Genomic DNA, 15,294 nt, shown 5'->3' with positions numbered 1-15,294 from the left:
TAAACATAAGAATGAAGTATAATTTTAATTCAATTTAATAATATGAATTACAAGTCGAAGAGGTCCCTCCCTATTGTGGTGGATTGGCTATTCACAGAAAGATCGATTTCCCTCCCAGTTTCACAGAAGCCGACAAGTTACTTGTCGGACTCTTCATAACTTGTATATTATGTACATGTACACCTTTATAAGCGCTATTTCCATCAATAATTTAGCAAACGGCTGTTTGGAGTACTAATACAGATAAAATATACAATGTACTTCGTGAATGTTTTACATAGGAAGTCTACAATGATGCAAGGAATGGCCATTTGCAAGGGATGGTAGAAAGAAAAGTGACCAGAAATAAACGATGTTCTTTTACACAGAAACATTATTCTTTCAGACATCATAAATGTTGTTTTCCCTTTAATATCCTTCCTTCATTACCTTTTCACTTTGAAAGATGAATACGACGCGAGACACAGCTCTTTAATAAGGACTCGGTACCTCATTTGAATTTTAAATTACTTTTAAATTCTTTGTGTGACTCCACTGCCTGAGCACCTGGGAAATGCTAACCTCTTAGAATTGTACTTCATATTATTAAATTGAATTCAAATTAATGCTGCATGATGGAATTCAAATCACATTTCCAAGATGGTTTTATAATGATTTATGGCTATTTTAAGGTATTGGTGGCTATCTGGGATGCCTTCCCGGGGTTCCGTTTCTTAGAGTTCTAGTATTTTGTTCCTGATTTCAAAGGTTTTTACCGGAAACCATTAAAAATATTTTGTTGCAATCTTTTGGGGGTTGGTGTATATTCAGTAAAAGAAAAGGCCAACAATAATTAGCAACCATAGATGTTAACTGTTAAGAGCGCTATAACCTTTTTGTTAAAAATTTTAATATAATATTGACCATACCTGTAAGCCGTTTTCTTAAGAGTTTCAAGCCATTAGTAAAGATAATTTATGAAATGTAGAGAAACATGCATTTTGGCGCAATTCATGTTATGGGGAAAATTTGGGGGCCGGGGGGGGGGGGGGGGAATCACATTTTTTTCTCTAAATTGTTATGCAAATTATAATCAAGCCTACCCAATGCGATATCATTTTGTAGAGAATTTGTTATTCTCTTTCAAGTCGCAACTCACACATAGTAAAATTGTGGTTATGTTAAACGGTAATCTTAAAAAACTGTTCAATATTATATACACTATTATCTACGGCTATTTTTAAATGTGGCTGCAACGGTTTTTCAGCAAAGTATTTTCCAGGAATTTGACCTTGAATTTTTGCAGGGAGGTCTCCTGAACACGTTGATACCAAAACATGTTTCAATATCTAATGTCTCAAAACCCTCACATTGGACGTTTGCCCACAAGGTAATGGATTTAGCCCGCGATTATGCTCCTAATTAATTAAAATAAATGATTCATTCTAACTCTCACCAATGACGGATGAAGTGCAGAGAAGTAGGAACATGCCTCTCAGGGGAACAGCGGATGTATGTCTCTGCATCTATTGTATAGTCACAAAGAAACAAAATCAAGGGATTCAGCATTGTAAAAGTAATACCGTTTTCTCACTTTTACGAAAAATGATGTAGAAAGATGAAAATGAGTTCCTGGAACGAAATAAATTTGACAAAGAACGCTTTGCCAAATTGGGTCATAATGTTAGGTTGCCATATCAAAATTGAAACTTCTATGAAATGAGAGTTGAATAAAAACTTAACCCCCAAACAAAAATGAGAAAGAAAAAAAAGAGAGATTCCTTTTTAGTAAGTTAGGATGTAAGTTTGATTTTGTATTTCTTTGAAATATACATGTATAAAATTAAGCTATATTGTTATCTAAAACGATCATCCTCATCGAAATCTTTGATTAAACCCCTCCCCCCCCCCCCCATTTGACCCTTGATAAGTCTTACCTTAATAGAAAAGACCTATACTGTGTAGATAATCTTTCACTCGAACAACAATCTTGAAGTTTACACCACCAAAAGTTGTTTTCCAAGCAAGAAACACGTGGAATAGTGCTTATTTGCACACAAATATTAGATGAAAAACGCTTAAAGTGCGATAGGTACATGTATTAATGAACGATGAATGAATTTGGCGGCTGTATGGTTGCAATAGATTTCTGTTTGAGATTTTATAGAGCAGGCGCGTTCCGGTAGAATTAGCATTACACACAATGGCTGGCTAAATTTGTGAGAATATATGAATATGTTTTATACCATCGCACCAATCAGAGAGCTGCATAGTGTTTACCTATACTCCCTTTCATGTTTACATCAATTTTGTGATATATATAAACATTATAAAGGGTCTAAATACGAATTAATATGCAGCGGCGGAAATAGGCTTTCTGAAGGGGGGGGGGGGGGGGGGGGAACCAACGTTTGCGCAAAGCGTGCTGCCAGCGCGTTAGCGCTAGTCCTTCTGGATGTGATTCAAGGGCCCGCCTTCTGGCCCCTATTGTGGTGCAGAGCCTCAGGCGTTCTCGAGTTTTATTAACTCAGAACCTTCAAAATAGCTGTCTTGAGCGATAGAAAGAGATAAACTCTCTAAAAAAAAATTCTACAACAGAGGGTGGTCTTTGGAATCACTTTTGGGGTCCAGGGGTAGATGCCTTGCCGTAGAACCAAACGACGGAGCTCCCAGACGCGTGATTATTTTCCCACTTGAGTTCCGGACCCCAGTATGAACTCATTTGCATACAGCCAATCAGAGCTCATCTTGTCAATAAAAAGATTTACATTAACGAAACGGTAATTAAAACCACTCTAGCTATCAAAGATAGGCCTTATCGTCATCGCGAAGCCACTATATATATATATATATATATATATATATATAATTTATTGACTCTTTCGATCCCCTTATGAGGTATGCGAGTACAATTACACATTTACATGTCATGATACTGATACATAATGATTACAAACATAGCTCAGGGAGTTAACTCACAATTGCATAGCTTAAAGATGAAGTTAAGTTCTGGTCATGCGATTGCATTGTGAAAGAAACGGTGTGGAATCGACCAGAAAAGGTTGATCATCTAGCATATAAGAATTTGTGTGTATTGCAAGGTTCTGGAATCATCAAAATGATAAGAAATTTGGCCAAGTCTTGGTAAAGTTACAAACACTGTACACAGAAAGATGTATATGGGACTACACGAACACGTGGCGTAAAAATCCTACCTCCGAGTTTTACGATGTTACATGACATACATGTATTTAGAATATAAAGGTATTTGAAGAGCCATGCTTTTCAGGGAACATGTCTTATGTTCTTCCACACTTGCATAATACGAATGATAACGCTCACAAATTATTTTTCACCTCTTCCCAGAACTCAACCTTCTCTTTAATGATACAAAGAATACAGAATACAACAAAATAACAATACAAATGTATAACGATAAATAGTAATGATCTAACCTACGCTATGCTATAAAACACAATTACAATATTACGTACAATATGGCAATCATACATGAAAAATGGAGAATACCACATGAACCGAGTAAATATATACAAACAAAACAACTACATAATTGTCCTAACTATCTAACAAATTATAAGCTTCATTTTTGTACCTTTTGTAATTGTATTTTTAAAGATTTTACGGTTGAGAAATGTATTATAGATTTATATATACACCTCTAAAAGGCTCTAATAACACCAGCTTATGAAATTGCTGTGATATTCGTAGTTATCAGGAAAGATTCCTGCAATAAAAGAAGTAACAAATAAAATATAAGTAAAGCATGACCATGCTGACATAGACAGGGCGCTGTCTGTGTGTTCTTATGTATTATGCTGTAGAGAGCTTCGCAACGTTTCTTTCGCATCCGTAAAATCTTTAGCACGCGTAAAGCTTGTTATTGACAAGATGAGCTCTGATTGGCTGTATGCAAATGAGTTTATACTGGGTCCGGAACTCAAGTAGGAAAAAATAACGCGTTTGAAGACTTCAGAATCTTCAAGATAGCCGACACGAGCGATAGAAATATCAATTTTCTCCTTGATTTTCAATACAACTATGTACAAGAAATATGAAGGAAATGATTGTTAATGTCTGAAATATATAGGATTAATCCAAAATACCATTATTATGATGCAAACCGGTTCACCTTGGTATTATTATCGGGCTAGGCCAGTTTCACTTCTAAATTCTACCTCCAACTTCTACCTTTTTGTAATATTTCATGAAATCGACAAGTCGCGTTTGTTATCACATTGCGACTTAACGTCGTGCAGTGCATATTCACTTATGCACTTAGAAATTTAACATGAATTATTTATATAGTACTCTAACTTGATTAAAATCAAACTAAGACGTCGTTAAGTGTATATTCACTAATGCACTCAGAAACATGAATTATTAGGTGATCCGTCGCGTAGCGATCCAACGGATCATCTTCTGTCTTCTTAATTCTTAATACTATTAGGTGATCCGTCGCGTAGCGATCCAACGGACGACCTTTAAATTTCGTCAAGTTTCTTCTGTTTGGAATCAGTACGTCTTTGCTAACCTTTTTTGCAACCGCATATCATTATTTGGTTTCTAAACATAATGCACCTTCATTAAATTGTATTCTCTCTTTTGAGGTTTAACACATACAATTTAATCTAAATTCACATCATTCAACAGCACAGTAGGAATGAAAGTAATCTTGAACGTTATGCAATTCTAGTACATATTCTCATCACTTTTGTAACTGAGTTTCAGTTAACATTATGTTATTTATTAAGGTACCTTTTTATCACATTATATTTTCTCCTAAAATCTCAAATGTTTACCTTTTTTCTTCTTCAAATAAGCATTGCGTAGATTGTTTCTGTCATTTTGTGTAAGAGGCAGATGTTAAGTCTGGCATTGAATATGAAGTACTCTGAAACAAGGAAATATAGCTTTAAAAAGTCCTAAATGGTTAACAGAAAAGAGAGGGAGATAAGAGAGAGGTGATACAAATAAAGATGTAATAATAAATAATTAAGTATAACAGAGAAAGGGGGAAAACGTTTTTTTAATTTAAACCCGATGCACAATACATACATTCAAAAGAGGCAAATCTAGAAGTCAGTTAATAACGAATTGTAGAAAAGCAAATCACTATCTGGTATAATAGAAAAACAAGATTTTAGTTTTTGGCTGTGAATCGTATATACAGTAATCAATGAGCACTTCATGATGTGTAAATACTCTGCTATATAAAGAAGATGGAGTAGAAGAGGGAGGGAGAGAGAGAGAGAGAGAGAGAGAGAGAGAAGGGAGGGGGAGGGGGGGGGGGGCTCATAAAACCAACAATGTTATTCTCATGAAGAAGAACCAGGGAGGGGGGAGGGGTAGTGTACGAGGAAAGAGGGAAGGATAAGGGGCGGGGGCCAAAGAGGGGGCCTAATTCGTAAGAAAATATTTAGCGGGGCAAAGAGGGGGCCTGATTCGTGAGAAAATATTTAGATATTTAGCGGCGAAACAGCCAGCCAGTGAAAAAGCGGGGGAGGGGGTGGGGGCTTGGGGGATTAGTGAGCACTATTTTTTGGGGGGCCACTGATAAAAAGTCAGTGACCATGCAGTGAGGTTTAATCCCATCTGACCAAACTAGTGCAGATCTATGGCTTTCTTTCTTTCTATACATCAAAGATTTGCAAGAATTATTTGAAAATTAATTCTAGCTCTATAGGACTGGTTTTACTTCAGGGGCAGCGATTTATTTTCATGACCGAGCAGTGGCGTAATGAGCAAAAACGTTTGATGGGGGGGGGGGGCAGAAAAAATAATTTTCACCCCCACTCCACCCTCACTCTCACATGTTACATGCAGGCCCCGCGGAACGTTTTTCAAAGTGGGGGGGGGGGGGGGCTAAAGTATTTACGATCAGGTAGAGCAAAGCGAGCGAAGCAAGTGGAGCTTAAATTGGCGTGGGGTCCAGGGGCAAAGCCCCGGTGGGGTACAAGGGGTGGATCCCTATGAAGCTCAGAGGTTTAGGCATTTAATAACGGCTAGATGAGTATCCAGAGGCCCATCTTAGGGTCCCCGGTGGGGTCCAGAGGGAAGAGCCCCCGGAAGCTCAGAGGTTTTAGGCATTTAATTACGGTCGGATGAGCATATTTTGATACCTTATTTGTGACACTGGCATGCAGGACACTTATTGGACGGAGTGGGGCGGAGCCCTATGAAGCTCAGGGGTTTAGGCATTTAATAACGGTCACATGAGCATTCAGTGCGGAACACCGGAAGCCCAGGGTTTTTAAGCATTTAATTACGGTCAGATGAGCAACCAGGGGGCAGAGCCCCCGGAAGCTAAGGGGAAAATCATGCCATTTCAGCAAAATTTGTAAATCCCTGATTAGAAATATACCACGTTTGATTTTTTTTTTTTTTTTTTTTTTGAGGGGAGGGGGGGGGGGGCGACTGCCCCAAGCCCCCACCCTCCCATCAATACGCCAGTGCGAGGGAGCATAATGAACGAGAGGGGTTGAGGTGACGGAAGTGATCCCACGACAGGTTTTTGATGTTTTGTTGTATTAAAAAAATATATTCCTTAGCAAAACTATCGTATACAAAAAAGCAATATACTTTTTTCATACTTCACTTTTCTACAATATTTACTTGTACACTTTGAAGGATATTATGCGAGGGAGCGTAGCTACCGAGTGAGAAGATTTTTTGCATTTCTATTTGTCTAAACGCTGCACTCCTTGGGCCCTCTAGAGACTAAAAGTGTGTATAGTCAGTATTTGCTATACATTTTTATTGCATTTTTTTAATTTTCCGGGGGGGACGACCCCCCCCCCCCAAAAAAAAAAAAAAAAAAAAAAAAAAAAAATCCGATCAAAGATACGATTGCTCTTTTTATTTAAATTTCAGCTTACAGTGCTTGGGGAATGTTACGGTAGGGTCCGAATTTCTATTTGATCGGTTATCTATTTAGCCAAGTTCTACAATTGCAATTTCCTTAAAAACTTATCAACAAATTCCTATTAGAAAGTACTTCTATTTCGTATATAGCTCAGTATGTATCATTTTAAAACTGTACCAAGTTTGGTGCCTTTAGAAAAAAGTGCACAATTTAATACGCAAGATTTCGGAGCTATGCAGCCCTAATATCATATCTTTAGTTCCTCATTTGCCTCATGTCATACGGGTTATTGGCGGAATACATATTTGCCGGTAGAGGGAGCAACAGCGTCAAGTATATTTAAGCCTGTGAATATTCCGATTGGCAGCCAATACAATTTTTCATAGCATCATCAGGAGCGCATCCAGCGATTATGGCTATTTATTTGAACTAGTAACTATTATTATTACCATTTTTGAGTTTGTAGCATATTTACAGTACTCTTGTTCAGCCACTCATGATTATATTTGTTCCCATACATATTCTTTTCTGGCAGTACTATTCTATTGTTATTTTTAAAAATATATTCATCTTAATCCTGTTATTTCTTGTTTATTTTGAATATGTCATTTAATGTACGATTGTCATAATAACAAAAAATTAAATCACAAATTATATGTATATTTGATGTATTTAAATTGTTTTACACGGCCCCAATGGAAATCAGTCTATAACGAGTATAAATAAAGATATCAAAAAGTGTATTACTTATATCAAAGATACATGTATATCCGCACACGAGTTTAGGCTGTATGCATCTGTCGTACGTGTACATACAGGTGATAGGCTTCCTCAACCAGAGCGGAAAGATCCTTTAATTTGTTTTATACAATGAAACTCATAGGTCCTTGTTATTTGATGTAAAAAGAATTCCTTTCAAGATTTTTGTTCGTGTCATACATGTTACTTTTCATAGAAATAAAAAGATCTTTCGTATTTCATATAATTATGATTGCTACTGAAGAAATCGTACACACATGTATTGCTCAGTATAATCATACTTCATCACAACGTTCACTGTTTCACACATTTCAAAGTGCAACGATTTCTGATCTAGAATCGTGTGAATATGAAAATAAGAGCCCCATTGTAAAACATAAAGAGAAGGTTGAGTTCTGGGAAGAGGTGAAAAATAATTTGTGAGCATTACTCATTCTTATTATGCAAGTGTGGAAGAACATCAGTTAAGACATGTTCCCTGAAAAGCATGGCTCTTCAAATGCCTTCATATTCTAAATATGCATGTAACATCGTAAAAATCGGGGGGGGGGGGGCGGCTTTTTACGCCACGTGTTCGTGTAGTCCCATATACATCTTTCTGTGCAAGTGTTTGTAACTTTACCAAGACTTGGCCTAATTTCTTATCATTTTGATGATTCCAAAACCTTGCAATACAAACAAATTCTTATATGCTAGATGATCAACCTTTTCTGGTCGGTTCCACACCGTTTCTTTCACAATGCAATCGCATGACCAGAACTCAACTTTATCTTTAAAGACATCGCTCTTCACCTGTTCCCTCCATCGTACGACTTCTCAACAAACAATGGTGATTATAATTCTCTTTCTCATGTTTTTATTCATTTATCTTTGCCGATGAACGCTGATCATTCTCCTCTTTTCCATCCTCCATTCTTCCATCCTCTCCTCTTATGTACATTCTCTCCTTATAGCACTCCAACTCAGCAAAGTTATTATTACAATTTGTATAACTTTTACTATTTACAAAAAGTCATGTCAGAATGAAGTATCTTTTGAATGCATTGTTTTTTAAAATCATAGTATCTTGTCTTTAGGGTGGAGTGATTGTCTCACCAATATATCGGTTATTTTAAAATCACAATCATAAGCACATTTCTTTTCTCAGGAGGAGGGGGGGGGGTTGACTTTATGGGATTGCTTTTTTTTTAGCGATTGGATTTCATTTCTTTTATTACCCATTGCCGATGGTTCTCCACATGTATGTGCTACATCTTATTCCCTCTCTTACTCAACTAAAGTAAATATTGTCTCAAGTGATATTCTTATGCAATAAGCCTAATGTTCCTGGAAATATGCTCAATTGAATTCATCCTTGAATATTTTTGATAACTACTTATCCACATCTTCGATACATTTTTATAAATCTTTTAGAATATTGCTGTGTGATGTTACCATTGTTATTTTGTTATATTTATGATGTAATATGATTACTTTGTAAAAAAACAAACAATATCAGCCAAGAGCTGCATGTCATGTTTCAAAAAACAAGAAGCAATTCAACGGTAGAGTTTTACAAAAATGCTATCATACATATTTTTTTATTTTCATTCCAATGACCAACCACCAACAATGTAAAATGAAAGAAACATGTACAGTTTTACAGCTTGTTTCGTCTGAAATGTGCGTAGTCCTATATATATATTTCGTATACCTTGCCGTTAGGAGTCTCAGTCACGTATAAATAATGTAAGCATGCGTGACCACAGGTCTTCCAGACACCCCTAAACGAGGATTTCTTCTGGAGCCAAAATACACCCTAAATGAGAATTTCACGTGTTTTTGTTTACCCCTAATTCATACCCTTAACGGGTATTTCACAAAAGTGTACTCCTAAACAAGTTTCGTAAAATTGAAACCCCTTGAGCATTTTGAAGTGCAATAGGGAGTACCATTTAAGTTTGTTGACAATGTAAAATAAACGAAATTGCGCTTCTGATGTAAAATTCACAACGTAAACATTTATTTCAATAGAGAAGCAATAACATCAACCTGTACACTTCCAAATGGGTTTAATGCACAGCCATCATAAGTCCTTTCTTTGAAAAAAAGAATTACATTTCAAATTTGTTCAATTTTATATAAAGTACATGTAGTGTTTACAAAAAGTATACAATGTACAATGAACAGATAATATTCTACTATGCCAAGCAAAATATAAATGTATAGTACCGGGACTAAAACGCGAACAGCAATTTTTTGAACATGTACCCTTTTCTTGAAAATGGACGTGTTTAACCCCTTAACGCGGCACCGCACCGCACCGCACGGACCGCGTCCAATCTATACAAAACAACCCATCCTTTTATACGCCTTGTTTTGGTTACTTATGCTTACAGCATTTATATTTGACTGAGACCCCTGGGACCTTGCCAGAAGAGTAAAGGGCAGGCTTTATTCAAATGTAATAGATTATCCATTAGAGATACATAAATGCTTAACCATTAGGCCCAAACGAGAACCGGGATGCTATGTCGGTATTTCATGAGGACAAACGCAGCAGCCCCTATTGCGACAGCGAGGAGGCATAGAACAGCGAAGGCGATTCCGACACCTGTACCGGAAGAGCCTGACGTCCTACTCAACAGCTGGTCTTTGTTCTTTGTCTGGAAAGTCATACCCTTATCGCCCCTGAGAATCGGAGAAAGATTGCCACCTATCGCGTGACGGTGACCTCCCACCATTGCTGGTCCATCTGCAGCATCGACTCCGTTGACGAGGGCGGTGTCGATGCTGGCGGGCTCCACTTCGTCGTATTCTTCGGAAGATTCGGAGTCGGAGGCAACGACATCGTCGCTTCCTCCATCGCCGGCGAAGACTCCAACGTCGAAACCACCACCTCCGGCCGAGCCTCCCACGCTGGAGGCCGCTAGCGGCGAACTCCCAGCGTATGGTTGTGTTTGGTCGAAGGGTACTTCAAATAAGTTCTGTCGGGCTTTCCTGATCTTCCCTAGCCCCCTGGCCTCGGTCATCATACAACATGCTGTGAAGTGGAAGGTTAAAGAAGAAAGATTAAAATTAAACAGTTTTGAAACACATGCTCAAGCGATAGTTGCCCTCAAATTATACAAAAAATGCTGGTCAAATCGTCTTCACAGAATTCTTGATACTAACTGTAACACTCACCCTTACCCTAAGCTAAACCCCCAAAATGCAACCCTAACTCTTAGCCCAAACTTAACTCATATCTTTGATGAAATACAGTCCGTATGTTTTCCGTACAAATATTGGGTCACCCTCTGCAGGTTAGGATATTCGTAGGCTATATATCTTGAGTCCATTCAATACAATATAAAACGATTATTTTGAAACAAAATGAACAAAATATTGTTTTCCTTACAATATACTCATATATCAGCGTATTCTGAAACGGATAATTTAGACTTTGACGGCGGTAGGGGGCGGGGGAGTGGGGGAAGGGGGGAGGGGGAGCAAATGCACATGATAGGCTGCGAAATATATAAAGGTTTGCCATATTCATGCAAAAAGACGAACTTTAGGTTCATGCTCCCCCGTAAAAACACATTTTATTTCATTTTTATTAATGTATTAATTTATTTACATATCTGTTATACTTGTAATCGACCGCACATTGTCTTAAGTTCAAATAATTGTTGTGGACAATATTTAGATAGAGTTAGATAGATTAGGAGAACACTGATTGCATTGCCGTCTCCTGTCAATGCCCTGTTTTCGTTTTTTTTTTTCTTCTTCTTCTTCTTCTTCTTCTTCTTAATCGTAATTTCTAAAAAAATTCCTTTGGTTTTGCACGCAGTGCTTGTGAGCGCTATCCAGGTCCCTTCCTCTATCTAATCAAGGTCACTTACACCGAAATTGCTCATGCGTGACTATCCAGGCTCCATTTTGTACGTTTCAGGCCGTTTTTAGGCCTTTCTTTCTGTCTACCTATCTCCGTCTACCTATCTCCACTATGATCATAGATGCTACTGACTTCTCATAAATTCCCCCAAAAAAGTCCGAGAGACGCTCTTTCGTCTGCCCCGTAAAAACATTGGCGTCAATGTATGCATATCGTTCTGATACGATTGTAGTTCTAGTTCAATTCCTTCTTCGTCAATAGGGGTGTGCTGAAACAATTTTTAAAGGAGGTGTTGGACGAAAAGAGGAAGACATTGCAAGAAATCGTGTAACTTTTGCGCCCCAAATTTAGATTCACAGTTTAAAAAAATATGATTCAAATGAGGAGAAAGGAAGGAAGAAGGGGAAAGGGAGCTAGAATATAATTTTTTCTTTCTACAAGATGATAGGACCCTCTCCCACACTCTAGGTACTAAGTTACCTTTTTAAAGATAGGGAGGGAGGGGGTGGGGTCAGGTGGAAATAACTGAAACAAGTTTGCCCAATAATAAAGTACCCCTTTCAATGGCTGGACAACGGTACGCCACTAACTGCAAGAGATGCTGCGATGCATATAGAAGAAGAAGAAAAAACTAGACCTGCAATCGTGGCACAACGATATGCGTGCAATGACGGGCGATCTGGCACTAACGGTCGTCTATACTAACATAATTATAAACAGTATAATGTGATGTCTAAAATGCGATTAACTCACAATTTTGTGTGTGAACATATATCATACTTGGTATCATCCGAAAGGGCACTTCATTGCGGTCAGTTTGACACCATTGTCATCTGCGTGCAATGTACAGCACGCATTTAACACGCTATTACGTAATGCATAGTAAATTTATCATTTTTAGCGATAACTATGCGCTGACGTCATTGAAATTTACCAAACTTGGCAGACAGTTGTCACGTATATTGATACATGTGTCTGCTAAGTTTCATTGTTGTAGGTATAATGATCGCAATTTTAGAGCAAGTTGAAGTTATTTCGCAATTTTCTTGAAAATGGCGAATTTGGAGAGCAATTTTCACAAATTTGGTCAAAGATAGGGTATATAATTTCGTATATGGCTTGAAAGGGGATATCTTCGGGTATCTAAATCCAAAAAAGGGTACGGGTCTGCCAAGCCATAATGGAGATACGGCCACATAAAGAAAGCCAATTCCCAGAACTTTAGAGGGCGCTATTTATTTTGTGCATAGCCATTGGAGCGTGAAATTTGGCATGGCTGTGTGCAAATATGAGATAAAGAGACTGTAAGATTTAAATACAAAACGAAATTTATATGAAAAAGTTATGGCAGTTTTAGATTTGTTGGGGTCCAATTTTCAAGAATTTTAAAGATTTTTGACGGAGTAGGTGTCGGATTTGAATTTTGAGTAAGAAGATGGCATTTTGAAGGTCAGGTTATATGTAACAGATGAAAGAACATCTCTCAGACTATCTAAAGGAATTTGTTAGAAGTTTGTAGGATCTAGGATAGTGAAGATAGGAAGGAAGAAAGAAAGGCCTAAAAATGGACCAGAAACGGACAAAATGGCGCCTGGATGGTTATGCATGAGTGATTTCGAAAATCGAAAAAATAGGTGACCTTGATGAGATGCTAGAGATTATGCCTATAAAATTTGAACGGAAATGGACATGAGGAAAGCACCTAACTAGGAATAACAAACACTATGTGCAAAAGGAATGCGATTTTCTACAAAGAAGAAGAAGAATATTAATGGTGCAGAATGTGAACGAAAACAAGGCAATGACGATATTCGTCATTGCAAAAAACACGATCGAAACTTCTGTCGGAAAATTAACCCAAGCACAATTTACAACACCCTAATGGATGTCCCATAGAAATCATGTTCAGGTCACGCAGTGTGTCAATATAATGTTCGAACATTTGAAAAGGTGACGTACACGTCCATTAACATTTTCTTTGATTTTTTTTTTAAAAGTAGTTGCGTTCGTGTTGTAGACAATCATGTTAATATTCACCAAAAAGTGAGCGTTCATCAAACAATTCTGTAATAAAACAAACTTAACTTACCAGCTAAAAGCGTGGCGAGGCAGATGAAAGTCCCTGATGAAGCCATTGCGAATTAGTTGAAGTAAAATCTCCACGAAACTGAAACCCTGATAAGTGAAACCTGTGAGGACAAGACGGAATATATGCAAAATTAATACTGATGATGGTCCTCTGTACTAGTGGTTCTCTGAAACTGAAGCACTTGTCGAAAAATGATCGCTTATTATATACCGAATCGCTGCCTAGAAAAAGGGTAAATGTATAGGGGCATAATATACGTCGCTTCCAATTTGTCAGTGGACTGGAAGATAGTGAGAAGAAAAATGAGAGAGAAAGAGAGATGGAGAGAGGAAGATATAGAGAGATAGAAAGAAAGAAAGAGAGAAGAGTAGAGTTGGATTCGGAAGTCTGTTTCATTTTCTTGGCATCATTTTGACTTACTAAAGACAACAAAATTATTCAAACTTAGTTTGATATAAACGGAAACCCGAGATAATGTTCTGACTATTTTACTAAAGAATCTACACAAGATTTTCAGCCGCTAATACCCCTAGGGAAACGTTTGTGTATGACAGGTACAAGGATCAGTGGTAGTGTGCCAAGTTTAAGAACTCGAGGGTTCCCTTCGAAATTTCAAGAAACTTGAAAAAAGGTTTGGTTGAGGCCTCGAAACGGGGCAATAATAGGAAAGTTGGAGATGGAGGATGCGATTCGGGTGTAGAGGGTATAGATGAAAAGCACTAAAAGGTGGGCAAATGAAATGAAGAGATTAGTTAAAGAAAGATAGATGAAAGGGTTGTAAAGAAATAGAAAGAAAGATAGAAAAGGTATGAAGAATAGAAAGGAAAGAAGAAATAGAATACGAAGAAGATAAAATAAATAGGGGCAGTTTTAGGAGAAGACAACACCAAGGAAGCAAAAATAAGGATTAGGAGAGGAAAACGAGAACGAACAAGGGAAAGAAGAACAGGAAAGATGACCCAACGAGGGTAAATGAGAGAAGTAGGAAAACGCATATACCAAATTGAGTTATTAAGGTTAGTAGGTCACTTTAAAGCACTGTTGTAACATTATTATAGCTGTGCTCAGTCACCTTTCCCCAAGGATTACGCACCCCATTGCAGGTCCCCCGGACAAATGAACCCTTTTTGGCCGGACACTGCTCCCCAGGACAATTGTAAATTGCACCCATTCTGCGGAAGGAGCTCACAAATGATACTAACATTTCAAATTTTAAAAAATAACTAATCGTAGGCCTAGTGAAGTTTGTTGACAATGAAATAAATGAAATTGCGCTTCTAATGTAAAATTCACAACGTAAACATTTATTTCAATAGAGAAGCAATAACATCAACCTGTACACTTCCAAATGGGTTTAATGCACAGCCATCATAAGTCCTTTCTTTGAAAAAAGAATTACATTTCAAATTTGTTCAATTTTATTGATGAAAATATTGATTTCTTTTAGCTAGCCAGTTTCTGTGTCGTTCTTTTTCATTTCTTGATGGTCAATTACTGATTCTCTCAACAAAACACTGTTTTTCTGCCTTTTGTATACCGGACTGTTATTGTGGAAGTTGGTCAAGCACAACAATAATTTAGACTTGTCACTCTCTGTGTGGTTCCATGTCAATTCTGTGAGAATTAACGCTAATCCTCTAAAAAAAAAAAAAACGGAATACGGAAATGTTTTTGCGAAAGTTGGCAACTGTGGGGGTAGTTATCCTCTGGGAAATAGTCCTAAGA

At 37.5% G+C, this 15,294-nt stretch overlaps 1 protein-coding gene across 1 annotated transcript; it reads right to left on the bottom strand.

The window, feature by feature from the left end:
• Positions 1-9,166: 9,166 nt before the first annotated feature.
• Positions 9,167-13,750, bottom strand: LOC100891699. Its single transcript, XM_003725225.3, has 2 exons — positions 13,570-13,750; positions 9,167-10,643 (listed from the first exon to the last, which is right to left on the bottom strand). Exons 1-2 carry the CDS (start codon positions 13,613-13,615, stop codon positions 10,105-10,107), a joined length of 585 nt encoding a protein of 194 aa, XP_003725273.1. The 5' UTR covers positions 13,616-13,750; the 3' UTR covers positions 9,167-10,104.
• Positions 13,751-15,294: the final 1,544 nt, after the last annotated feature.

Source organism: Strongylocentrotus purpuratus, unplaced genomic scaffold (assembly GCF_000002235.5).
Source record: "Strongylocentrotus purpuratus isolate Spur 01 unplaced genomic scaffold, Spur_5.0 spur5_scaffold_9, whole genome shotgun sequence".
NCBI classification, from domain to species: Eukaryota; Metazoa; Echinodermata; class Echinoidea; order Camarodonta; family Strongylocentrotidae; genus Strongylocentrotus; species Strongylocentrotus purpuratus.
This window is presented reverse-complemented; position numbering and strand designations above follow the sequence as displayed.

Excerpts from the sequence above, each read along its gene's own strand:
- LOC100891699 (XM_003725225.3), bottom strand. The coding sequence starts at position 13,615 with ATGGCTTCATCAGGGACTTTCATCTGCCTCGCCACGCTTTTAGCTG. Across the intron at positions 10,644-13,569 it reads CCTCGCCACGCTTTTAGCTG|CATGTTGTATGATGACCGAG; the intron begins GTAAGTTAAGTT and ends TCCACTTCACAG.